The following is a 27,556-nucleotide window of genomic DNA, read 5'->3' as shown; positions in this document are numbered from 1 at the left end:
GAAAATCTCATTATGAAATGTTTTTCTCCAGTTCATGGTCACAATTATTGGCACCCCTAGAAATTCTTATGAGTAAAATATCTCTGAAATATATTCCTTTCATATTTATATTTTTTAGCACACCAGGGTGGAGCTAGGAGGATAAAACTGTCCAGCCATAACGTCCTGTTGCACAAGATTTTAAATATGAGAAACACAAAGGCTAAATTCCCTTAATTGTCCATCACAAGGTGTAAAACCAAAGAACATAGTTCTGATGTGCAGAACAAGATTGCTGAGCTGGCTGTAAGAAAAGAGCTAAAACATAATTAAGAAGTTTCAATCAACTAAAGATGTTACAAATCTGCCTAGAAGAGGACGTGTGTCTATATTGTCATAATGGATGTTGAGGAGGAGACTTTGAGTGGCCAAAGACTCTCCAAGGATCACAGCTGGAGAATTGCAGAGATTAGTTGAGTCTTGAGGCCAGAAAGCCTACAAAAAAAATTTCAAATAGCCCCTACATCACCACATGTTGTTTAGGAGGGTTTCAAGAGAAATCCTGCTCGCTCATCCAAAAACAAACTCCAGCATATTTAGTTGTCAGATAAGACTAGAACTTCAAACGGTACTAGGTTCTATGGTCAGATGAAACTAAAAAAGCGCTTTTTGGCAGCAAACACTCAAGATGGGTTTGGTGCAAACAGGGATAAAAAAAGTACCCAATGCCCACATTTAAATAAACTGCTGGATCTTCTGGGCCTATTTTTCTACCAGAGATCCTGGACATCTTATTTAGATACATGGCATCATGGATTCTATCAAATACTAAGAGATTAAAAAAAAATCTAAACCTGACTGCCACTGTTAGAAATCTTATAATGGGCCGTGTTTAGATACTCCATCAGGACAATGATCCAAAACAAACACAAAAATGTGTCATTGGGGACACAATTAAGCTATTGCCATGGCCGTCCCAGTTCCTTGACCTGAACTCTTTAGAAAATGAGTGGGCTGAACTGAAGGGGAGAAGAACCAACCTGGAGCTGGGAATCTGAAGGATCTGGAGAGATTTCAGAAAATTCAGAGTTGTTATCTTGGGAAAAAGACTTTGCAATAATTGGGTGCCAATAATTGTGGCTAACGTGAACTAGAGGAAAACATTTATTTCATAATGAGATTTTCCCTCCACTTTTTATCTTTTTACTTCAATGAAAGATTAGAATTTTGTGAATTTTTTGAATGAAAGATCAAAAGGATAAACAATGCAGATTTATTTCCACAGCCGCCTTTGCTCCTATTTACCAAGGGTGCCAATATTTGTGGAGGACAGTGTTTATGTGTCTAAGCTGCCTTCAAAATTGACTGAACTAACTGACTACATGAGTGAAATACGCACTCACAGAGACATGATCAAGTCTTTCCTTCTGGGGTATCTTCTCAATATACTCCAGCACAGTACCCAGATAGCGGATGTTGATGCCGTGCTGATGGAGAGCCTCTGTTAGTGTGACGCCATCTGTAGGCATTGATGTGTGGTCAAGGCAACTCTTCGTCTACAGACACACACACAGTTAAAGTTGTGACTCCTCTCATTCCTCTCCCCAGAGTTACACAATCTTTTTTATTAGTGCAATCATTATAAAAAAAATAATTAACTTACAAATGCAGGGATTTGATTGGAAATGAGAAAGACTGCCGCATCCTTTAACTGCTGTTTCTGTTTCTGAATATCTTCTGTACTTTCCTTGGGAAAACGTACACCTGTTAAATGAATGAAAATATTAGTAATGTTTATATTTAACCACATACATATTTCTAATATTGTCTGCTGGTAAAAAAAGGAAACAGCACACCTGCACAAAAGACGTTAGGGTTGAAATGTATGTCAAAAGTATCCCTGAAGGAGGAGAAGATGTGATTTATTGAAGAGCCCTGTTGGATGTTATTCACAGGCACACTTTTTAGGGAATGGTACTCTGCGTCCTGGTCTGGGAGTGTGACAGGAGTTGAGGGAAGCTCAGGTGTAGTAAATGAATCACTCTTTATCGCAGATGTGCCAACAGCTTTGGCGATTTCTCTGTCATGCTCAGTACTTTGGGAGACAGTCTCTATAAATATCTGGTATCTAAAGAGACACAGATATACATATAAAAAGACTGTTTAGCTCAAAACCTCTCATCAGGTTAATACGTTTCTCGCATTTCATACATTTTTACTGTTGCTATCGCTACAAACAAAATGATTTGTGTACCATTTATACTGAATTATAATAAAAAACACAGAAGTAATTTTATAAATTAAGTAGTATTAGAATAACTGTGTGAGTGAATCTCACGACACCTGTTATGAATCATATTTCACTTCAAAATCAATAGAAAAAATGTAGGAATGTAGTTGAAATGTAGAACTATTTTGCATTTTGACACTGTTTTCATGAAAAATAAGCACATTTTCCTCAAAAATTTGTACTTTAATGCATTTATTTTGTTTATTTTAGTTTTATATTCATTTTATTTATTTGATTTCATTATATTCATATTTTTACTGATTAATGTGCATTACCACGATAAGGTAATGTTTCACTATGTAAGAGCTAAAACCACACATAACATAATTTTTTAATTTGATATATTTTGACATACATTTAATTTTATAATTTTATATTTAATTTTATCTTTTAATTGTATTTAAATTATTTTATTTTTTAAAAATTTAATTTGTATTAAAATCACCAACTATTAAAGGAATAGCAACGAACACTATGATGCATAAATACTTTAAAATTAAATTATAGATATAATTAATTTTATATATATATGTAATTTGAATAAATTTGAATATTGTGGAAAAAGTTCATTTAATTTTGATGATTAGAGCATACAGCTCATAAAAGTCAAAAATCCAGTATCTCAAAATATTGGTATATTTTCTATAATTTATGCGCTCAATACTTGGCCGGAAGCACAAATTACAGCATCAGTGAGGTGTGGCGTGGAGATGATCAGCCTGTGGCACTGCTAAGGCACTATTAAGTCTTCAGCTCATCTGTATATTGTTGGATCGACGGTTTCTCATCTTTCTCTTAAAAATATCCCATAGATTCCATATGGGGTTCAGGTCAGGGATGTTGGCTGGCCAATAAAGCACAGTAATATCATGGTCAGCAAACCACTTGGAAGTGGTTTTGGCACTGTGGGCAGGTGCTGGTGGTCATGCTGGTGCTGGTGGTCATGCTGGAAAAGAAAATCAGCATCTTCATAAAGCTTGTCAGCAGATGAAAGCATAAAGTGCTACAAAATCTCCTGGTAGATGGCTGCCCACATGGAAAGAACCTATATGAGGATATATGCGCATATATGAAACCTATATGCAGTATATATGCACATATATGATAATATATATGCTGCATATATGCGTATATATGCCACATATAGGCAAAACTGAGGTGCATATATGTGCATATACAGGCCATATAGGTCTCCTGTATTGCTTCTTTATATCCACAAAAAAGCCCTATATGTACATACAAGATATGTCTCCTATAAAGCTCATGGCAGGATCTGGTCATTTTAGCTCATATCTCACTTTGGCAACTGTCATACATGATGCCTAGCTCATATTTTCTATTATCAAAGCAATAACTAAGAACTAACTAAAAAAAATGCAAAAAATGTGCGAACACGTGAAATTGGTATCACATGTAATTGGCATGTTATGGAATTTACCCACACGGAAATAACCTATATAAACATATATGTTTTAATATAGGTTTTGATATATAGGTTTTTAATATATGTGACATATATAAAATTGGCCGTTTTCGGAAACGGCCAATTTTATATATGTCACATATATTAAAAACCTATATCAAAACCTATATTAAAACATATATGTTTATATAGGTTATTTCCGTGTGGGTGCATTGACTTTGGACTTGATAAAACACAATGGACCAACACCAGCAGACGTCACGGCACCCCAAATTAGCACTGACTGTGGAAACGTCACACTGGACTTCAAGGAACTTGGATTCTTTGCCTCTCCAGTCTTCCTCCAGACTCTGAGACCATGATTTTAACATCCCAGGCAAGATGCTTCTGATGCTGTTTCTGTTTCAGAGGTGGCTTGGCAGCCCTTTTCCTGAAGACATCTGAGCATGGTGACTCTTGATTCACTGACTCACTGGCTTCATTCCACTCTTTGTGAAGCTCTTCCAAGTGTTTGAACCAGCTATACTTGACCAAGCTTGTGGTCATCCCTGTTGCTTGTGCACCTTTTCCTACCCAATTTCTTCCTTCCGGTCAACTCTGTGAATAGCCACCCCTTTCAGTAATAACCTTCTAAAACTTACCCTCTTTGTGAACGATAGATACCCAGAATTTATACTGTAGTAATGGACATTTAATGAAACTCAGATGCAAATATTCTAATATTTTGAGATACTGGATTTTTGACTTTCATGAGTTTCAAGGTCTAATCATCAAAATTAAAACAAAAAAAACTTTTGAAATGTTTTACTTTAACTTTTTGACAAGATTTTTCATTTCTCATTTTTTGAGATATATATATATATATATATATATATACACACACACTCACACACACACTTGGTGTATGTATATACACACACATACCTACATACATATATACATATATATATATATATATATATATATAACGATAAATTATAAATAGAATTTAATGCATTAAGGATGTATATATGGTACATATATATATATATATATATATATATATATGTAAATACAATTGTTGTTTTTTCTTTAGATTTTTGGGATTTATCCTGTATAGATCATAAGACAGATGAATATAATTACCTGTGCTCCACAAAGGCATCAATGAGTTCCTGTCTCAGGCAGACAAGGCGATGTGGATGTAGCTTTGGAAAGCCTAGTTGTTGACACACAGGATTTAAATCCTCTTCTTCCTCAGGAAGGAAGTTGAGGTCGGGTGGGAAGGTAAAAAGTAGATCCAGGATGTAGCGGCGTCCATCATTACCAACAATGCCCTTGTGCTCCACCGAGGAGCACAACTCTACTGCTGTATCATCTTTGTTTAGCACTAGGTGGCGCTGTACTCTCAGCTTCTTCCTGGGTTTATCAAGCAGCTCCAGATACCTTTACAGAGTATAAAATATTGTGGTTACATATACATATTTAACATTTATGTAATTTCTAACACAACACGTAAATGCTTTTACCTGTCATCGGACACAACAGTCTTGCCAAAGTCAATGGAGCCATAGACGACACTCTGTTCTTGGTCACGCTCAAGAATTCCCGGCACAATAGTTTGAGCAGTGACGCGGTAGCCGCGGTAATCGATCACTACAGTGCCGACCAGGTAGAGGCCTTCCTGATCCACTGCCCAGTAAGCTCTTACACCATTAAGGTCAAGAAGAGGGGCGGCATGGGCTGCAGCCTCACCTCCCAGATCTCTGTACTGGTCCCGAACATCGAAGCCTAAACTGAAGAAAATGTTGTTCCAGATGAACATCTGTTGTCGTGGTTCTTCACTAGGGTTGATAGGCATCACGTTACCATCTACCACTGCCATGGCTCCTCGAGTGGCAGTGCTCACAAAATCGCTGTTAGCCTAAAAGTCAGTCAAAGGTGGCCATTATTAGTCTAGTTTTAGATACAGACATCAAGAACAGACAATACACTACCTTTCTGGTGATGAGAATAACGATGTTAAAAATAAATGGCGTTATGTTTTTCAATAACAAGTAATCAAACGAATTATTATTTCCCCTGTTACAACACCGTTACCATTACTGACAATAAATGCAGCTTTACTATAATTTATTATAATATTGTTATATAATTTTATTTTTCAGTTCATCAGCGTAATGTTACCTGTATTTGACAAACCGTAAACTCTAGTGTGAAGGCACACAAGCCGTTGTTTGTCTCACACACATGAAAAGAAAGATACAGAGCGAGAGAGTCTTATACCATGCAGAATTGACGTGCACCATGTAAACGATATTCTTTGTTGTATTTTGGAATTCTTTTAAGAACTGGTTTCTCTAGTAGTAGGCAGAACTAACGTGCAAACAGCAATCTTATTGGCTGGCGCTCACCTATTATCATCCCTAAACAAAGACAACATGATTACTATTCATGAACTCAGCAGCTCATTAATCCTTAGTGCATTTTATATTGTTATTAGTAGTAGAATTCGTAGTAGTTTTGATATCTTATCAGTATTATTTTTTGTTTTTTCACCCTTTTTTATAGAAACACTAAATTACAAACAATATCTTTAGCACCACCACCACTGGTCTTAAGTTCAGTTGACATGACAAATATGCATTCATACATATATGTATATATATATTTAAAATAGTATATCAGATATTTAATATTAGTCTGGTGAGTAAACTAAAAATTAAATTAATTTCATTTAAATTTCATTCATTTAACATATTTAATATTGGGGGCATCCAAGTTATTTGACATATTTGAACATTTTTTTAAAAAGTAACACAATAGTTACTTTCCCTGGTAATTAGTTACTTGTATAATGATGTAACTCAGTTACTAACTCAGTAACTATTTGTGAGAAGTAACTAGTAACTATAACTAATTCCTTTTTTAAATGCCCAACCTGTTTACACATGGTATTTGCATTGCTGTCTATGTAGGGTCAGAAAGCTCTCAGATTTCATAAAAAATATCTTAATTTGTGTTCCCGAAGATGAACCAAGGTCTTACAGGTTAGGAACGACATGAGGCTGAGTAATTAATGACAGAATTTTCCTTTTTGGGTAAACTTTCCTTTTAAAGGGGTCATCGGATGCAAAGTTCACTTATTCATGTTGTTTGAACATTAATGTGTGTTGTCAGTGTATGTACACATCTACCCTATAATGATAAAAATCCATGAAGTGGTTTTTAATTAATCTGTAAAAATAATATTCCCTTTTCCAAATCGAGCCATTCTCAGATGCCTGTCGGTGTGGCGTCACACCCACAGAGACCAAGCTTCACCCACAGCAGAAGTGAGTATAAGGGTTTTTTTTTTTTATGAATCTCTGCAATCACCTTTCTTAATAATGTGCTAGTTAGCAAGCTTAGCAGCTTAACATGGCTAAATGCGGCTAAAGTAAACATTTAAAGCAGCCTCGACCAGAACAGGATGGTTTTTGCAGAGCTGATTTTGACATGGTAAAAAGGGTGCTGTTTTACACAACCACTGATCATTTTTAACCAAAGTATATTATAGACTTTTCATTAAAACCCTAAAGAATCGTATCAACTTGTGGAAAATGGGCATCCAATGACCCCTTTAAAACCCTTTGCTGGTTCTAAATTGAGCACATATGATAAGTGGCAAAGATACCTTAAAAACAGCTCGATCCCTCATCAGACGATCAGTCACATTTTGCCTTGGAAGCTCTCTTGTGGTCTGAAGCTCTTCATTCCAGTCCCTGGCCTTCGTTCAACACAGAGGAAATGATTAAAGGGTAAGTTCACCCTAAAATAAAAATTTGCCCATTATTTACTACAGGCATCCTAGGTGTATATGACTTCCTTTTTTTGGACTAACTCAATCGGAATAATTCTTCAATCAGAATAATGAAAGTATTCTGGCACTTCTACGCTCTATAATGGCAATGGGCGGGTGGTTCTTGTCAACAGTCCAAAACAAGTCCAATAAAGTGCATTCATCCAAAATAAAAAGTGCCATGGCTGAATGAAGGGCTGAATAAAGGTCTCCTGTAGTGAATCGATGCATTTTTTTGTAAGAAAAATATCCATATTTAAAATTTAATAATCACTTTAATCTAGCTAACTGTCGTACACAGAAGCCATCCCAGGCGGATGACGCAGGGCGTCGGCTTTACACATGCGACCGCTCGGAAGTGACGAATGCGAACGCGCAGTGGAAAGAGGTAAATAAGCCACCGGTCATGAATTAGAAGTACAAAACGAGGATTTGTACAGAAAAATCAGAGGATTTTGATATAAGCCAAGAGGAGACCGGTTTTCCTTTGCTAAAGTAAGGAAACTTTCTTTGCTCCTGTAAACAAACGTTAGTTCTTACAAGACTCACTAAAGCATGTGCAATGCCAACATCCTATGTCATCTGCCCGGAGTGGCTTCCGTATACAACAGTTACCGGAAGCTAGAGAAAAGTGATTATTACATTTTAAATATGGATTTTCTTTACAAAAATGCATCTATTTGATACAGGAGGCCTTTATTCACCCCTCCAGAGCCGTGTGGAGCACTTTTTATTATGGATGGATGCGCTTTATTGGACTTGTTTTGGACTGTTGAAAAAAAACACTGGCCCATTGCCATTATAGAGCTTGAAAGTTCCAGGATAATTTTTACACCTAGGATGCCTTGAGGGTGAGTAAATAATGGGCTAATTTTCATTACTGGGTGAACTAACTTTTTAAAATCTATTCATGTAACAGGCTTGTGTGCTGACTTTCCAACATCTTGACCATCCAAGATGTTTACCTGAGCAGGCACATGTTCTTCATAACCCAGGCGGAAGGAGCTGACATCCTCCGCTCGAACACAGTCCATTGTATGGTCAAGTGCTGGCGCAGTCCAGATGAACACCTGGAAAGGTGTGGCAATCCTTTCAAAGGGGTGTGTGGACCCTCTAAAATCAGAGAGAAGTTAGAGTTTGTTAGTTTTAACATAATTATATTTTTAATTAAAATTTGTACTTAGATCAGTACATATTTTGCAGGTTAACAAGACCTGTAAAAAGTTTCCTATATCAATAAATACAGTTTAACACATTTCCTAAATAAATAAATAAACAGTTCTAATTTTACAATTACAATTTTCTAATTTTTTAAAACAGACAATGGGTTTAAAAAAGGGTAAATAAAGGGTAAACTGTAATTAGCTTCAAAGTTATTGATTCAACACAGTTACACAAGGTAACTTCCACTCACACTGACCTGGAGGTGAGTAAATTATCAAGAAATTTTAGTTCTGGAAGTGAACTTCTCCTTTAAAGGAGAGCTCCACTTCCAGAACAAGAATTTGTAAATAATTTACTCACTCCCTTGTCATCGAAGATGTTAATGTCATATTTTCTTCAGTCGTAAAGAAATTATGGTTTCTGAGGAAAACATTTCAGGACTTTTCTCCATATAATGGAATTCATGTAGTTTAAATGCAGCCGAGGAAGAAGGGTCTTATCTAGCAAAACAATCAGTAATTTTTTTCGAAAAATAAAAATTTGTATACTTTTTAAGCACAAAAGCTTGTGTAGCACAGGCTCTGGGATGCGCGTCCACGATGCTACGAATTAGTGATGTGTCGTTATTGAACGATTTGTTCATTTTGAATGAATATTTAATGTGACTCGGGAAGAACGAGTCATCTCGTTCAGTTGCGCATGCGCAACATTCTATTAGGTTCTGTACTGGAATTAGTTCACCTGTTTTGAGTCCGAAGTCTCGAGAGATGAACTAATCAATTATTTTTCTGGCTCACACATTGGTTAAGCTTATGGGGCTGTCACGTGTTGAACAAATGACTCAAACCCGAAAACATGTCAGATAAGAGGTGAGGTGCGGTAAAATGATCCAAACTTCCCATCACTACTACGAATCATGTGTAAGTTCATCGTCTGTGTACTCCGGCTCAGAAAAGGTAAAGTATAGCAAAAAACTCCATCTTATTTTCTCCTACAACTTCAGAATTGTCCGACGTCGTTATACCTTTTGGTTTGTAAACAGCGTTTGACTTACTTGCACTTTCTTAGTCTTTGCACGTTCGCTTTGTAAACACTGGGTCTGTAGTTCCGCCCACATTCCGCATGACCTTTCGACGTGATTCAATAGTACGCAGCATCGTGAATGCGCATCCCAGAGCCTGTGCTTCACAAGCTTTTGTGCTTAAAATGTATGCAAATTTTTACTCCCGAAAAAAATGACTGATCGTTTCACTAGATAAGACCCTTCTTCCTCAGCTGGGATCATTTAGAGCCCTTTGAAGCTGCATTAAACTGCATTTTTGAAGTTAAAAATCGGGTCACCAATGAAGTCCATTATATGGAGAAAAATCCTGAAATGCTTTCCTCAAAAACCATAATTTCTTCACGACTGAAGACAGAAAGACATGAACATCTTGGATGACAAGGGGGTGAGTAAATTATTTGTGAATTGTTGTTCTGGAAGTGGAGTTCTCCTTTAAATGAGTCAAATATAGGTACAGTACCCATGCTTTAGCTCAATTTTTTGTTACTCTTTTACTTCTTGTGAGAACTGGCATACCTCCTTTTCAGCAAGACACTGAAGTTCTTCTTAAAAACTGGACTGATATGACCCAGGAGATCCAGCAGAGCATGACTGAGGACACTAGGATTGGCTGGTTTTGGATTAAAGCTGTAAGTCGTTGACCTAAGTGAACCAGATTTTTCCAAATTTTTATTTGTCTTTTTGAGGGACAGGGCAATTTGGAAGACGACTGTTTTCGCTAACTCACTGATTTACGTAGAACCCGCGATTTGATGCTGTTATACTGAAGTGTCTGTCTTCCATGGTGACCACATTAAGATACATGAGGTCTCCATGCATCTTTCTGTTTCCAGGAGGGGGATTCCAGCTACTCATTGTCAAAACCTTCAAGCACTCTGAAGACTGTTCAAGAGATAAACAACTACATATTATCATCCTTAACCCAGTAATAAACCATATGATCATCTAGTACACATTTAACACCATTGCTGTCACAGATCTTAAATTCCTACCTTCCCAAAATTTGTATGAGGTAGCAGGGGTACCAGCAGACGCTCCTTAGGGCCTGGAAGAATGTGATCTGGAGGACTGCAGCTCATCTGCCTCAACCCGTCACCTCTTCGCTTAGGTTTGCTGTTCTCTGAGAATTCAATTAATTTAAAATTTTATGAAGCCACCATATTTGTATTGCATACAGACTTGTGGATGTGTCTCTGAAATATGGATGTGACTATTTTGTAATATCAAATATTACCCCAACAAGCTCTAATATTTTATATGCTCTGCACTTATAGGTCTACTACATAGATCTACAGTATAAGGTTATTTTAACCAAACATTTAAGCCTGATATATTTTACCCATTTAATTTTATTCTAAGACTGGTATCTTACCCTCCACACATTCTTCTGTGACACAACTGAGAAAGGATGGTGAGCTCCCCTCCACTCCATTATAGCCATCAGTAAGGTCCAGGCTCTTTAAAAGGTCTCTGATGTGGCGTAAATGGATACGCACTTCTCGAACAGTGTACGGCTCTTGGTCATATTTAAAGGGTGCATAAAAACAGAAATTTGATGCAGTTAATTGTGCTAATGCCACATATGCCTAAAATGTAAGATTTTAACCATTTTACTATTAAGTAAATTTTCCAGTTATAGCTTGCTTGATCAACTACGACGATGTGAATCTGATTTAGGGCCAGATTTATGGAAAGTTTGTGCCGCCACAAACCCTCGTTAATAAAACCACTGCCAGAAAAAAATAGTGATGAAAAGGCTTGGACAGTTATTTTTGTGGTGGACCATAATGTCTATGCATTTGTAGGAGTTTCCTTTTGAGATGCAAAATTTGTGGGTGGAAAGTATTTAAAGGGACAGCTCACCCCAAAATTAAAATTCTGTCATTATTTACTCATTCTCCACCTATTCCATACATGAATGAGTTTCTTTCTTCTGTTAAACACAAAAGAAGATATTTTGAAGAATGTTGGTAACCAAACAGATGATGGTAGCCATTGAATTCTGTAAAATTTTTCCATACTAAAGAAGTCAATGGCTACCATCAATTGTTTTACTAAAGTTTGCACTAGTCAGTTTACTGGCATTTGCAACTTTATTTTATGCCCCCAAAAATGCCTTAAAGGGATAGTTCACCCACAAATAAAAATTCTGTAATTACTCACCCTCATGTTGTTCCAAACCTGTAAGACCTTTGTTAATTTTCGAAACCTAAAGTAAGATATTTTCGATGAAATCTGAGAACTTTCTGCGTCATCATACTCTCACGAACACGCAGCAGAGACTGATGTGGAAGAGAAGAAATTGCTGAATAAAGCTGTTATTTTTGTTTTCTTTGCACACAAAAAGTATTCTCGTAGTGTCATAAAATTACGGTTGAATCACTGATGTCACACGGACTATTTTAACAATGTCCATTCTACCTTTCTAGGCCTTGAACGTGGTAATGTCTATGCAGGGTCAGAAAGCTCTTGGATTTCATCAAAAATATCTTAATTTGTGTTACGAACACGAACAATGGTCTTACGGGTTTGGAACAACATGAGGGTGAGTAACTAATGACAGATTTTTCATTTTTGGGTAAACTATCCCTTTAACTTATTTTGTGCTTGACATAACTGTGAAAGTAGCTAATTTGTGCTGCTCTTGGTAAACTGCATTGGTCATTATGAAAATGAGCTGGCTGCATCTAATGCTAATTTGCACTGTTTAGCAAATTTGGCTCTTAGTCCTTAGTCATATTTTAGGGTCTTACCCTCCACAACCCTCAGAATGGAGCCCTCCTGAAGACCTGGTATGGATTTAAGGTGGGTAAAGTTGTCAAGAGTTACTCCATTGAGCTGCAGGGAGAAGCAGGTACGACGACAGGTCTCCTCCCGGTCCATCAACACTTGCTTAATTTCCTGCACCATCGCTAAAGGTGACACCTTGAGCCCAACATAAACAAACAGATAAATAGACAGATAGGTATCAGATATACAGTTGAGGTCCAAAGTTTACATACACCTTGTAGAATCTGCAAAATGTTAAAGGGGTCATCGGATACAAAACTCACTTTTACATGTTGTTCGAACATAAATGTGTGTTGGCAGTGTTTGTACACAGCCACCCTATTATGATAAAAAACCACCCAGTGGTATTTTTGTAATCTTTATAAGAAATATCCCCTTTTTCAAATCAAGCCATTCTCAGCTTCTTGTCTGTGTGATGTCCCATGATAGTTGGCATGACCGTCTTACCTTAGACCCGCCATGTTTGAGCTGTGAACTGACTCTCTCCGCCAGGTGAAAACAAGAATGTCTTCGATTGAGTGATTGAGGTGTTCTGTTGTTAGATGTAATAATGATCATAGATAAAACTATACCCTGTTCAAAAGTTTACATACACTTGATTATTTACACTTTTTGTTGTGTTTTGTGTGTTGTTACCCGAATTGTTAACTGAAAAATTTTGAGATCCATTTTTTCACACTGAGAACAACTGAGGGACTCATATGCAACTATTACAGAAGGTTCAAATGCTCACTGATGTTTCAGAAGGAAAAACGATATATTAAGTGCCAGTGTAAACTTTTTGAATTTGAAGATCAGGGTAAATTGAACTTATTTTGTCTTCTGGGAAACATGCAAGTATCTTCTGTAGCTTCGGAAGGGCAGTACTAATTGAAAAAAATATGATACTCAGGCAAAATAAGAAAATGTACACATCTTCATTCTGTTCAAAAGTTAACACCCCAGGCTCTTAATGCATTTTTTTCCTTCTGGAGTATCAGTGAGCATTTGAACTTTCTGTAATAGTTGCATATGAGTCCCTCAGTTATCCTCAGTGTAAAAGGAGGATCTCAAAATCATACACATATTGTCTGAAAGGGTTCAAATACACAAAAATGCTGAAAAACCAAAGAATTTGTGGGACCTGAAGGATTTTTCTAAAGAACAGCGGGCAGTTTAACTGTTCAGGACAAACAAAAATCTGTGGATCATTCTGGTAACAACACAGTATTAACACTTTTGAATGAGGTCATTTTTATAAATTCAACTATTATTTTCTCTTGTGGACTATATGTAAATATGTGAAATATCTTATTCAGGTCAGCACTAAAAAATAACATGCATTTTGTATGATCCCTCTTATTTTGGTAAAATAATTAACATTTAGCAGATTCTGCAAGGTGTATGTAAACTTTCCACCTTAACAGTATCTATATCTTGCGAGTGATTCCTGTGAGTGACAAGCCTTTACCTGGAAGTCAGTGGGTTCTGTTCCTGGAGCCTGGATCTTAACAGTGAACCCTGCATCCTCAGATGGGTCCATGTCAGGAACAGCAGGAAGCTCTTGTTTTTTGCAGTCACCATCAGCTTCTGTCATGTTGTCTGCTGGGGTGTCTAGCACATGGCTACTGGTCAAGGTGTCAGAGCTGGGTGCTTGTATTTTGGAAAAGAGAAAAATACAAATCACAAATGGATTAAAAAAGAGTTATGAAAGGACTGAAATAAACCTACCTTGTATTTGTATACTACAATACAAATACCTGAAAAAATTAGGGGCTGCATTGTTAATCATTTATAAAAGTAAAAACGGGAAATGAGCATGCACAATTATGATAATTAACAGAACAAATGTAATACCTCTGTATATATTATGCACCCCTAGACAGAATACACACCTGTAAGGTTCGGAGTGGCCAGGAACAGTTTATCAACCACAAAAAGTGTGAAGCGTTCAGTCTGATCCTCTCTTTGTTCTACCTGTGTCAAAGCGAGGGTTGTCTGCTCAGAATCCCGCAGTGCTAACCCTGTGCTCTGCTTTAGCGCTTCCAGGTCCCACTGCATCTGTTCTACTTCCTTCTTTTTCCACATCAAATCCTGGTCCACCTGCAACAGGCTTTGTTCCATCTCCCCTAACCCATCCTCCACAAGCCCAGAGCTCATATCTGTAATGTCTGGTTGCTCTACACGAGATGTTTTCTTCTCCATACATGGAAGAAGCTCCACAGATGTAGTAGGTTTCTCATTAGCATGCTTTCTCTTTATAATATCCATCTCTAGTGTTTCAGAAATCTGTGAGTCTGGTTTTGCGAGTGCACCTGGGTCTGTGAAGTCATCTGGTTGTGCTATGAGCTCCAAGGTTTGTGCTTCCCTTTGCGTCTTTTGACGCAAAGGACTTTCCATTGGAATGCCATACGCAAGTTGCATCTTCGTCGCATCTAGAGGTGTTTGTGCTGCACTGTTTGGTTCATTCAGTAGTTTCTTTTCTCTTAATTGTTCCTTAGATTCTTCACGTTCAGTGAACAGCTCTGTTTGAGTCCAACCATCTTCTCTTTGACTGATGTCAGCGTCACTTTGCGAGGTGTCCAGTAAAGATGCACCAAGCACAGGAATGCTAACAGGACTAGAAAAAGAATTCTGACTTACCGTAATATCAAATAGTCCCATCCCATGAGATTTACAAGCATCTGCTTCCAGTCCATGCGTGCATATTCGGTTTTGAGAAGCAGGTATTTGGTACAGGGATGACAGAAGGGGCCATTCATCCTCTGTGGAGCATAATTGATTTATGCCTGCAATGTTTGTGCTTGGCCGCCCAACCAGCTCTCTATTCCTCTCTCCTCCATTTCGTAGATTGCTTTCATAAACTCCATCGTCTCTTCTGGCATCTTGTGCTTCCCCCCTCGTTGCCAACAAGAGCTCCAAAGGCTGAATCGAGTCTCCTCTGACCCGAAGGTTGCTGCTTAGTACGATGTCTGGGAATAAGAGATGATCTTGGTCCAGAACTGGAGAGGCCAGTAGGTCAGCTGAGGTTCTTGAAGGAGAAAGACTTTCTATATCACTATTTTCTTGGGATAGCAGCAGAGACTCTTCCTCCGTTTGGTTCCCAACTCCTTTGGTGTTAATAAACTCAGACACCTTGCGGCAACAGTAAAGTATGTTTCCCATGTTGTCAGTTTGTTTACTAAAGAGTAAAATAACTTTTTTTGCAGCCAAGAAACAAAGCCCACTGTGAATAAGCTAATAAGAGTTCATTTGGTTTTGGATGCTAGAAAACCTTGCTTTAGTGGTAAATCTGCCTGCCTGACAGACAGTTGACAATTTACCCAATACCCAATTACAAAGTCTGGCAACTCTGCAATAGCTGAAACATGTTCTAGACAACAAACGCAGTAAAGACATTCAATTTTTTGCATGCCAGAAATTATCTAAAGGATTATTAATGCATAGCTGAATTAGTATCTCCTATAAATTTATGTAGCTAAAAAAAAGTTAACAGCAGAAGATCAGAAACCTTGCATAGATTAAACAAAAATGATTTAAAAATACACATTTTTTTGCAGTTTCACCATATAACTAATGCATTAATAAATCATATTAAACATGCAAGCATCTTCTCACAGTTAAATTCCTTCATAAATGTGCCCGTTGTCCATCTGCCCCATAAATCTACAGAATCACAGGTAAGCAGAATAGCTTGTCCCAAGAAGAGGTGTCCCTCTCTCCAACAAAACGCAACACAATTCTCTATTGTCTTTTCCTCTGCCCTTCATTCTGTTTCTCATGAACCCCTCCATCTCCCCCCACACATTTTCTATTCCAGGGGGAGGCGTCGCGGTGGAGTTCCCTGCATCCCATTCCTCTTCCAGAGAAATCGCAACTCATTTCTTCAGTTTCGCTGACCAAAAAAGCACATGACATGACTTCTTGAATCCATGCCAGATCATAGATTCGCTCAGGAGTCTCCTATATTATCAGGGCGTTTGTGGAGTGCATTTGTCGGTGATGCACCTCTCTGCTGTCCTCTTTGAATCAGCTGCTGGCTCGACTGGCTGCTATGACATAGTGCTGCAGCACCGGCGGAATGTGCAGGACCTGTTTTGAAAAGCTACAATAGTCGGATAAGTGGAAGGAACAGAGCACCTAAGAATACTAAACGAGCAGAAGTAGTACGCATTATTATTGTTGTACGCTTATCGATCTTCCCATTGTCTGTCTTCTGTTTATCTTCTCCCACGCAACCTTATTTTCGCTTAGAATCTCACCTTTACTCACTGCGCATGCGCGGTTGCTACTAACTTTCGCTAAACTGTCTTTTTCGATTCGTATGCTAATATAATCTACACGGCCGTTTGTTAGATATCTTAAAGATTTAATTTCATAGGAACCAAAATAAATATAAACAAACTGTATAAACACAGGCTCACACAAATGTATTTATCTTAATATGTTAGAGATCGTTAAGCTAGGTAGGTGTCACTGCTAATATTGCAGTATTATTTGAATTATACACAATATAGTTGAGTTTTCTTTTAATGTCTATGGAAAACGTCCAAAATATTCCAAATCAAAACTTTCTAATTATGTATATACTACAGTCTAACCTTGACATGTCAATTCTGTAATAAAATGTAAAGAAATTGTTTGTGAATTGGCAATTTTTAAGTAGTTTTGTTTAGTAAACTCTTCAAATCTTAAATCAAGCTTTAAGATGAGAAGTTTCTGTAACACAGCCCCATAAAAAACATAAAAACAAAATGGCTGCTGCTTTTAAGACGTGTGAATGTATAAAAAATTTGTTCTACCTACATTTTTTATAGTTTTTCTGTAATCCCTGGTGAAAAAAAACAGCATATGCTGGTATGTATGTTTTGATCCTGGAATGCTGGTTAGGTACGTTTTGACGCTGGTTTAAGCAGGTCCTTTGCTGGTCATGTTGCTGGTCAAGGACCAGCATGAACCAGCTAAGGACCTACCTAACCAGCATATGCTGTTTTTTTCACCAGGGATAGCATCAATATGTTGTAAATATTTAGGTTAGTTAAATTTAATAACTACTATTATTAATAATGAAACGTTTTCTTTAAATATATTTGGTTTTTGCAAGGATGGGAACATTCTATAAGTTTCTGGAACATTCTCGAATATTCTAGTGCTTTCTGGAACATTCCAGAACATTGTGGGACCAGGCATAAAAGCCGACTGTTTATGTTAAACTGTTGTTAGCTCAGTATTATGTGTGTAACGTAATTTTGTATGTAGGAGTAATAACAGATTAGCTTGTATAAGTTGGCCACATAGATTTTAATTTTTAGGAGCACTGTTAATGATAAACTAAAAGCTTGCAAGCTTGTCAAACATCATAAAGAAACACTGGAAATAAAAGCAAAGCAAAACTTTTATTTAAAAAAACTTGTTTCACAGTGTAACATTTTATGCTGTAAGATCCCTAATACTTTAAATAATAAAAAATAATAATAATATTTATTTTCAGTTTTGTAGGCTTTTTATCTCTACAAAACAAATTAGTGAACATACTATTAGGACACCTTATAAACAAATGTGTACAGTTGAGGTCAAAAGTTTACATACACCTTGCAGAATCTGCAAAATGTACATTTTACCAAAATAAGAGGGATCATACAAAATGCATGTTGTTTTTCATTTATACTGACCTAAATAAGATATTTCACATAAAAGTCCACAAGAGAAAATAATAGCTGAATGTATAAAAAATGACCCTGTTCAAAAGTTTACATACACTTGATTCTTAATACTGTGTTGTTACCTGATGCATGATTTTTTTGTGTGTGTGTGATAATTGTCTCTTGTTTGTCCTGAACAGTTAAACTGCCCACTGTTCTTCAGAAAAATCCTTCAGCCTTTAGCATTTTTTTAACCCTTTCCAACAATGACTGTATGATTTTAAGATCCATCTTTTCACACTGAGGACACCTGAGGGACTCATATGCAACTATTACAGAAGGTTCAAATGCTCACTGATGCTTTAGAAGAAAAAACAATGCATTAAGGACTGGGTGTGAAACCTTTTGAAAAGAATGAAGATGTGTACATTTTTCTTATTTTGCCTTAAATATCTTTTTTTTATTATTATTGTACTGCCCTTCAGAAGCTACAGAAGATACTTGCATGTTTTCCAGAAGACAAAAATTTACCCTGATCTTCAAATTCAAAAAGTCTTCACTCCTCAGCTCTTAATAGATTGTGTTTCCCTTTGGAGCATCAGTGAGCATTTGAACCTTTTCTAACAGTTGCAGTTTTTTAACTATTATTTTCTCTTGTGGACTATATGTAAATGTCTTTTATGTGAAATATCTTATTCAGGTCAGTACTCAATAAAAAAAAGCATGCATTTTGTATGATTCCTCTTATTTTGGCAAAATAATGAACATTTTGCATAGTCTGCAAGGTGTATGTACAGAACAAACTGGACAAAATAACAAATACAAACAATTTTTGTAGTATTTAATAAATAAACCAAGAGTCACTTCATATACTGTATATATTCAATACATCATAAAGCTATTTTCCAATAGAGACAGAAAGACCAAAAACACAAAAGCAATACAGTTCACCTGTTTACCTGCATCTACGCTTCCCGTTCTTCTAAAGTGTGTCTAATGTGATCAGAATAATTCACTTCATTGACACAAATGATGACTGCATGGAAAGTGAATACTCGTTTATAGAATGTTCTGGATTCAACAATAAAGACACATTTCAAAAAGGGACATCACAATGTAGGTTTCAGGTGCTTTGTAACTCAGAGTTACTCTGTAACATTCCTTACAACTTTGAATCTTTCAAAACAGGAAGTTTTTAGAATGCAACAGTCAGGTTCTGGAAGTCAAAATCCCATTCACTTTCTCCATAGGGGAATGGATTTCCAATTATAACATATAAACCTGTATAAACAGACCTACTTTGAGCTACAATGTTGTAAATAGATGGTTTGTTTTTGTTAAAGCATCAGCCCACATTATTTCAACTTATTTTCAGAACTCCTGGTGAAAAACTACATTATCAATGAGTCCACCAATCAGAGAATTGTGACAAGCCCACTCCCAGGAGGTACTGCGAATGATGTAGAGTCAGTTTTCTTTATCATTTTTAATTTCAAATATGTCATTTGCAATGCTTCATGGGATTCTAGTTCTTTTCCTCATTAAAGCCGCTAAGCACAAGTATCTTCCTCTTTTTCTCTGAATTTTAAACACATTCTTTGCTTTAAATTAAAGTTTATAATATTTGTGAATCACCTCGGAGCTGACTGGATTGGCTCATGGCTTATATCTCTTAAACACAGACTTTTTTAAAACCCTATAGGAAAAATGAATAGGATAAATCCCTCCAGAACCAAGGCCACTGAATTAAGGGCACTGTTGCCCTCTATAACTCTGTTGTCTCTGGTCCAATGTCCTCTCTCAATGGTCGGTCTCTGAATCTACCTATTCGAGCTTCTGACATTCTTGAAAGGCCACCTTCACTCCAGTGACCTCCAAGTGACCTGTGCAAGGGGAGGAGCCTGTGTCTGAAAGGATAAAGGAAAAGGGCGGGGTCGGGCATGGGGCGCGCCTCTTCGGGCCCAAGCACCCGTTCACGGGGCACGCATTCCCTCACTCTTTCTGATCTCCGCATCCTTCCTGAAGCTCGGCTTTGACGTGCACTTTCCGCCGTAACTGGAGATGTCCATGGAGAATTTGGAGTCCATTCTGATTCCTGTGTAAAGGTTAAAGAATATGATTCATGTCTCAGATTGAGAGTATATCCAGCAGTAGTACCTCCTACCTGCATGGTTCCTCCTTCATCCTCTTCTTCTTCATCCTCTTCCTCATAGTCTTCTGTCTGGTGATACAATCGAAAGTGTGCTGAATGCAGTTGGAAGGAGAGCTGAGCGGCCAGGTCAGTCTGCTTGCGGAGGTCACGACTCAGCGTTGTAATCTTATGACTGCGTCGTTTTAGCTCCTCCAGGAATCGCCGCTCTTCATCTCGAAGTCGAACCTGCAGTGCGCTCGCAAGTGACCCCTTTTTCCGTAGCTCCGCCCGCAGCTCTACCAGTGTGCTTTCCTGCTCAGCCAGATGCTGCTCTGTCTCCAGTAATCGTGCCTGCAGAAGCTCTTCCTCCAGGTTGATATCTGTAAAAATATGTTGTTGAGTGAACATGTGGGAGTGACTGGAATCTTCTGATATCTGATACTCACCATCTTGGCTTCTTACTGGTGGTCTTTCACTTAGTTCACAACTCAGCTCTGTAGAGATATACACATAGAGGTGGAAGTTAACAGAGTAACAATGAAATGTTTTGGATGCTAAGGACCCCCAAATGTGGCAAATAAAATATACCTATTTTGACTCAAAATAGACTGTTTCATTGAAAAAAAAAATGTTAAAGGGGTCATTGGATGCAAAACTCACTTTTACATGTTGTTTGAACATAAACATGTGTTGGCACAATGTGTGTACACAACCACCCTATTATGATAAAAATCCACCCAGTGGTATTTTTGTATATTATTATACAGGTAAGTTGTTGTTCCTGCTTTGGCTTCTCTGCCTGTCACACCTCCGCCCGTGCCATTAGGTCAGCTGCAGGGTCATCAGCTGGAGGCCGCCAATCACTGATGTTTCGCCCCCTATACCAGTACATCTCCCAGCGGGGGGGGCAGTGGCATATAGGGGACGTCTCCCCGCCACCCCCTGCAGCTACCTTTACAGGGGCTTTAGACCCCACCCGTTATGCTTTCTCTGGAGCCACAGCCAGTAACTTGATTTCTCTGGCTTCTCTCCCAGCTCCTTTATGGGTTTCCGCAGGTTTGACCCTGCCACTCTTGCATCATGGAGCAGCTGGACTGTTGATCTGCCCACAAAACCCCAGCACCCGACCTCTACTGGATAGACCCTGGTTCTCCAGCTTGCTTCTTGGCATTCCGCTGCCAGCACAGAGTACTTAAGATGTTTCCTTTCATGGGCTGCTGTCATGCCTTCTTCCCAGGGGATGGTAAGTTCGATGAGGAGGATCCTTTTCTCCGCTGTTGACCACATGATGATATCTGGCCAGAGGGTAGTTATCACAGTCTCTCTGGGAAAGACCAGCTGCTTCCTGACATCTGCCAACATCTGCCACTCTTTGCCTGGTGCAAGCATGATGTTCCTTTTCTGAGCAGGAGGTTGAAGGGTACTGCCAGACTTGACAAACCCTGCCGGGAAATGCTTTGCTGCTGCTGGTATGCAGTTTGCTGCTACCCTACAACTCTCCAAGACCTCCGCCAGCTTAGCCAGGACTTGATCATGGCGCCACCTGAAGCTTCCCTGCGTCAACGCTACTTTGCATCGAGATAATATATGCTGGATGCTTGCCTTAATGTTGCCACACAAAGGGCAGCCTAACACGTCTCCAAACCACTGGGTGAGATTCTGGGGGCATGGGATGGTATCATAGGTTGCCCTTAACAAGAAGGTGAGTCTGGATTGTAGCATCCTCCAAATCTCTTCCCAGGTGATGCGCCTATTTACAGTCACGTCCCATTGTGTCCAGGCTCCTTGACTGCCCTGGGATATTGCCTTTACATGAAAGTACTCCTGCTCCAACCTGGTAATTTCATCCACCACCATAGTCTTCTGCTGCCTCTTGGTGGCTTTAGACCAGAGCTGCTGTGGTGCTCCCCAGCCTAGCCCAGCCTGACTGGTCTGGACTAACCCCATCACCTCTCTATGTTGCAGACTAGAGATAGCATGCTCTACTTCAGTTTGCGTCTTCCATTTACGGCCTGTGCGGCTGGAAAATTTCAGCTGAGTTCTTTAGCTCCAGTACAAGCTGTGCCTTCCTTTGCTTGTACCCTAGGCTAATGGATCTAAAGGGGAGCTCAAACATATTCCAGCCAAAGAGACCTACATCCGAAAAGCAGCCGGGCAAGCCCAACCACTTTCGAATGTAGCTATTTGCGCAGCTGTCCATCCTGCTAACCTCTGATATGGGAATTTCACAGACCTTCAGAGGTCATAGCACACGTTCATATAAATCTTTATAAGAAATATCCCCTTTTTCAAATCAAGACAAAGGCCGCTCCCTCGATAGTTGATTGGCATGACGTCTTACCTTAGACCCACCCTGACTGAGCTGTAACAGTCTGACTCCAACCGTCATAGTGTCTACTCCGGTGCAGGGGAAGACAAGAATGTCTCCGATTGAGGGATTGAGATGTTCTTTTGTTGGATGTAATAATGATCATAGCAGTCATCATTTACTCCCAACATCTGAGCCGCTGAAGACGCAGAGGATTAACATTACTTTTGTTTTAGAAGGAAATGCACCAGGCGACCTATATTAATGCATCTATGTTCACGCAAATCATTTGTGATGCAGCTTCATCTACAGCAGAAGTTAGTATAAGGGTTTTTATGCATCTTTGCAAATCGCCTTTCTTAATAATGTGCTAATTAGCAAGTTTTACGGCTAAAGTAGAGAAGGGCGGGGTGAGCAGAGGTCATTAACATTTAAAGGAACATGCAATAGAATGGCTCGCTCTGAACAGGGCTGATTTTGACAAGGTAAAAAGTATGTTTTACACTGAGAAGGTTTAAGTTTAGTTTTTTCATATCAGCTTGTGGAAAATGGGAATCCATTTTTCCAAAGTTCAGAATGGAGAATCTATGGAATGAGGATGAGTGACAGACCATTGCATCGTTTCTTCAGGTTGCGTATCTCTAGCCGTAGACCGCTTAGGAGGATCCGGTGCTCCTGCTGCAAAAATGCTACATTACGCTCAACGCTCTCCACTTGTTGGGCAAGTGTGGATCTATCCATGGAAGGCTCCCAGATGTTGGCGGGTTACAACACCTGTTTACAATGAAAGTTAAAATTAAAATTAGTTAGCATGCCAATACAAAGTAAAAACAATTTCTTTACTGAGGCCTAACCATTCATTTAAAGCTTGAAGCACACTGATTTCCATTAAGGCCTTTAACCACTCCCCTCCAACCGCCAGTCTGATGCAAGCTAGAGATAGCGAGGAGATGCATTCTAAATTTTTGTTAAAAAAAAAAAGAGTTACAAACCATGAACCAAACCTACCAGCTGCAAGGTGAATCACAACATTACAAACTTTGATTTGAAGCATCAAAATATTTGAAAATTGGACAAAAAGACAAAACTGGAAATTGGAGGGGGCTTGGGAAAATAATGCCCCTTAAATTTAAAATTCCCCTGCACAACTAAACTAAATGTTTTATGGCTGTCATGATTAAAGAGTGAAAATGAACTGAAAAGTGTAGATTTGTTTTTGTTGCATTAGATTTATTTGTACGCATTTTTACAGGGTTGAGCTGATGAATGCAATGGCCTATCATAGGAGTTTAGATTTGCAGCTGTAAAGAATGCCAAAGTTTTGTTTAGTGCACTTCTGCACTGACTGAATTTGCACTCATGCGAATTCTGTCATCAGAAACAACAACAGAAATTCATTTTGCTATGTAGACAGCTTCTGAGATTATAACGGGAGTTCTTTGAGAGTGCTTACTCATGGTAGACAGATCATGGGAAATAATCACTTATATAATTTATTCACAGTTTGATTTTTTTCATGCTGCTATAAAGTCTTTATATATTATTAATTCATAAAACAAATTCATAAATGGTTCTTAGATTGTTTTGTAATTGTAGCCACAATATGTTAAGTATTTACTTTTTATCTCACAATTCTGACTTGTTTTCTTGCAATTGCATGTTCATACTTTTTTTCTCAGAATTGTGATATAAACTCGCAATTACAAGTTAAAAAGTTACAAAAAAAAGAAATTGAGAAATAAAGTTGCAATTCTGAGAAATAAGTTTAGAATTGCGAGATAAAAACTTACAATTGTGACTTATATCTCGCAATCATGACTACACCCAGAGCAATTGACAGTAATGAAAATGTATTTCTAAACATACCATATGCTCAGTAGTTCTAGGCTTCCATGTTGAGTACAGGCCTAAAACACTAAAAATGTCAACTAAGTTACATGTCAACTGTGTTGGTATGATGGTATTATAGATGGTATTTTATGCACATATTCCTACAGATCACTTTTATTTATATAGCATTTTATACAATATAGATTGTTTCAAAGCAGCTATGTAATGTCATCTTTGTATTTTTGGAAAAAAGAAAAACTTTTTTCTTCACATTGTCAAATTTTAAATGTACCCCTAATTATAGAATTACCCTTCAGTTCATGCAGTGTAAAGACAACTGTTGTTTCTGTTGACAAAATTCTACTGGTAATGTTCTGTGTTATGATTGATTGAAGTAACTGATCAAAGTTAAGTATTTGTCATATAAGACAACCTTTATTAACAAAATGCCTTTATGAATGTAGAAAAAAAAAGTCCCTTAAAATAAATTCCAGGGGCTGGATATTGCCCTTTCATAGAAAATGTAATGAGTGAAAGAGCCTACAATAAACAGTGCAAATGACACAAATGAATAAAAAATTATGGAGATATTAAAATTACAACACATATTTAAATAGTTTGAGAAATGAAGGGCACTTTAGAAAGACGCCATTAGGAACAACGAAATGCCTTCATGAAGGGCCCTTCCAGAAGTCTGTTAGCAAAGGGAACAAGCGATGGTCACTTCCGTTTCAAATTTACCCACATTTTTTTCTCTAACGGCGAATTCTCTGCAGAATCAGGGTTAGTGCAGTTTTTCACCACAGATTCCACTGTTGGTTATTTAGAAAATAAATGTGAAATAAAGCTGATGGTTTCAATAAAATCATAAACCATTGATTAACAACATTGTAGCTCACATTATGCCTGTCTTCAAAATCAGTTCTCCTATACAGAACAGGAATGGGAATGTCAAGAACCTGGCTGTTGTAATGCCACTTTTAGGCTATTTTGTTATAGTGCAAAAACATACATTTTTATGAATGACCTAAGTGTCCACATTTTTTTTTTTTTTTTTTTTTTTTTGTGGCCACTGTATGCACCAATAACAATATTTCACAAGGCTTCCTATGGATCTTAAAATGCCTCTTTTGTTACAACTTCACCATCAGCAGATTCAGGTTAAAATGAGCATTATGTCATTGGTCCATCCGGGACATTCACACCCAGGAAATGCGTAACGGCGACAGGACTATGTAAACATCGCAATCTATCGTCTTTAAGGCGAACAACTGTTGGCACACCAAGGTGTTTTCTTTATAAAAAGCACATAATAATCTCGCCGATGTCTTAATGAATCCTTTACTATGTTTACGCCGTTTTCACAGCGATTTCAACAATAACTACCCACCCATCAACCTTCACGCACTGATCCATGGAATGTCAACAAATGATGGATTAACTAAATATATACCATACACTGATTACTAACATCTGAATCCGCTGAAACGTATGAAAATAATATCGCAAATGTTATTTTTTTTTCCGTTACAGCGCTGACAATATTTACTATTTCTTTAAACTAACGTTGCACCTCCTTCGTAACTATGTTTCGAAATCAGTGCACCGCGTTTCAAGGTCAACAATCTCAATTACATGAACATACCGGTGATACATCACGCTTCTTAATGCTACTTACGATTTGACTGAACAGATGAATGATGCAGGACACCTCCAGTGCAAAGCATCGCCACCAAAGCAGTGCGTCAGGGACACGAAAGGGTTAGTTAGTTAGTCTTCTGCCATATCCATCCCAACATCTCATTCATTTAGCCAATGAAGTGGGCTGAGGTGAGAACAAGTCCTTAAAGTCCTTAAGTGATTTATAGCGCAGTGATTACGAGCGTGTGATCAAAACTGTGATCAGGTTTTGTACTTAACGGTATCTTGGAACAACACCGGGACTGTAGACAATTAAATTATTCATACAAGAAATTGTACAACATGTTTATTATAGCCTACATCTATATACTGGGCAGGACTTGTGGAAATACATATATAAAAGACTAAGTGCACATGGATCCATATTTATATAAAAAACGATGATGATGATACATTTTGGGGGGCCAACCTGGAAGTTAGCATCACCCTGGTGAAAAAAATAAAGCCACTCCCAAATGGTGTGTGATATTTAAGTGATAAGTTTATAAGTAGCTCCAGTTTAGCTGATTTGTTTTATCATTTTTAACACATACAGTTTTAATTCTGCAGTCCATAAGAGAGGAGAAGCTCTTGGCTCAAGCTTTATATAAAATTCCTGCAGCTGATGTCATTACAACAAATTAATGCTAGAGATGCCAGCGTAACGTAATTAAGATCCAAGGCTGTATATTCCAGACACATTCTAAGTAACTACATTTGACGTCACCAGCAGAAATCCTATATTTAGCTGCAGAATTCTCATATGTGCAGGACTGAACTGAAAGAGTGAGGACATTCACACTCAGGGGAGTGTTTTCTGTCCAATTAATCAAATGCACTTGAATAGTTTATAGCATCCTGTCAAGTCCTGGCTCCCATTTAGATTTGTAATTGTTAATCGCTGTTAACACAGTAAAATAATAACACATATACAAAATATATATATATAATAAATATATAACACACACACACACACACACACATAGAGGTTTGGAATGACTTAAGGGTGAATAAATGAAGAAAATTTTACTTTGGGGTGAACTGTCCCTTTAAGAACAGTGAGAACTTTCACTGCTCAGAGGACACAGGGACTCATGAATAACTTTCACAAAACATGCAAACAGTTACTGATCATCATCAAGGAAGCTACACACAGAACATAAGAACCAAGAGAATGTAAGTTTATTCCCAAGATTGAATAAACAGACCAGTTCATGAAAATTCAGTAATTATTTTGTCTTGTCAAATATATGTACACGTTATGTAAGACAGCAGGACTTAATAAAATGAAAAGGTACAATCTTCGGGGAATTTGCAAAAGGAGTAATGGAAAATTTTGCACTCAACTATATATATTAACATATAGCCTAGACTCTCAATATTATAGACAGAGAGTTTCAAAACAATTTTTGGCCATATTTTAAACAGGCAAAAAAAAAAAAAAATCCATAACACAT

At 37.8% G+C, this 27,556-nt stretch overlaps 2 protein-coding genes across 4 annotated transcripts in view; both read right to left on the bottom strand.

The window, feature by feature from the left end:
- Nucleotides 1-16,764, bottom strand: part of LOC127153077 (clustered mitochondria protein homolog) — a 28,279-nt gene extending 11,515 nt beyond the window's left edge. For both annotated transcript variants that reach the window (XM_051094054.1, XM_051094055.1), the window contains exons 1-14: nt 14,404-16,764; nt 13,980-14,161; nt 12,493-12,664; nt 11,112-11,255; nt 10,732-10,859; nt 10,467-10,621; nt 10,256-10,381; nt 8,478-8,625; nt 7,348-7,440; nt 5,201-5,595; nt 4,818-5,117; nt 1,836-2,107; nt 1,643-1,743; nt 1,383-1,535 (exon numbers count right to left, since the gene is read on the bottom strand). In XM_051094054.1, the coding sequence (XP_050950011.1) occupies nt 1,383-1,535; nt 1,643-1,743; nt 1,836-2,107; nt 4,818-5,117; nt 5,201-5,595; nt 7,348-7,440; nt 8,478-8,625; nt 10,256-10,381; nt 10,467-10,621; nt 10,732-10,859; nt 11,112-11,255; nt 12,493-12,664; nt 13,980-14,161; nt 14,404-15,673 (3,639 nt within the window). In that variant the 5' untranslated portion in view covers nt 15,674-16,764. The remainder of the gene's footprint in view (nt 1-1,382; nt 1,536-1,642; nt 1,744-1,835; nt 2,108-4,817; nt 5,118-5,200; nt 5,596-7,347; nt 7,441-8,477; nt 8,626-10,255; nt 10,382-10,466; nt 10,622-10,731; nt 10,860-11,111; nt 11,256-12,492; nt 12,665-13,979; nt 14,162-14,403) is intronic.
- A 2,206-nt stretch (nt 16,765-18,970) lies between these two features.
- ccdc92bb (coiled-coil domain containing 92Bb) lies at nt 18,971-26,338 on the bottom strand. 2 transcript variants are annotated; one of them, XM_051093552.1, is made up of 5 exons: nt 26,098-26,338; nt 23,201-23,363; nt 20,728-20,775; nt 20,315-20,661; nt 18,971-20,245 (listed from the first exon to the last, which is right to left on the bottom strand). In XM_051093552.1, exons 2-5 carry the CDS (start codon nt 23,328-23,330, stop codon nt 19,916-19,918), a joined length of 855 nt encoding a protein of 284 aa, XP_050949509.1. In that variant the 5' UTR covers nt 23,331-23,363; nt 26,098-26,338; the 3' UTR covers nt 18,971-19,915. The 2 variants fall into 2 exon arrangements, with proteins under 2 accessions (XP_050949509.1, XP_050949510.1); XM_051093553.1 differs by lacking the exon at nt 26,098-26,338 and adding an exon at nt 23,444-23,893.
- Between the last annotated feature and the right edge of the window lie 1,218 nt (nt 26,339-27,556).

Source organism: Labeo rohita, chromosome 21 (genome assembly GCF_022985175.1).
Source record: "Labeo rohita strain BAU-BD-2019 chromosome 21, IGBB_LRoh.1.0, whole genome shotgun sequence".
Classification (NCBI taxonomy): Eukaryota; Metazoa; Chordata; class Actinopteri; order Cypriniformes; family Cyprinidae; genus Labeo; species Labeo rohita.
This window is presented reverse-complemented; position numbering and strand designations above follow the sequence as displayed.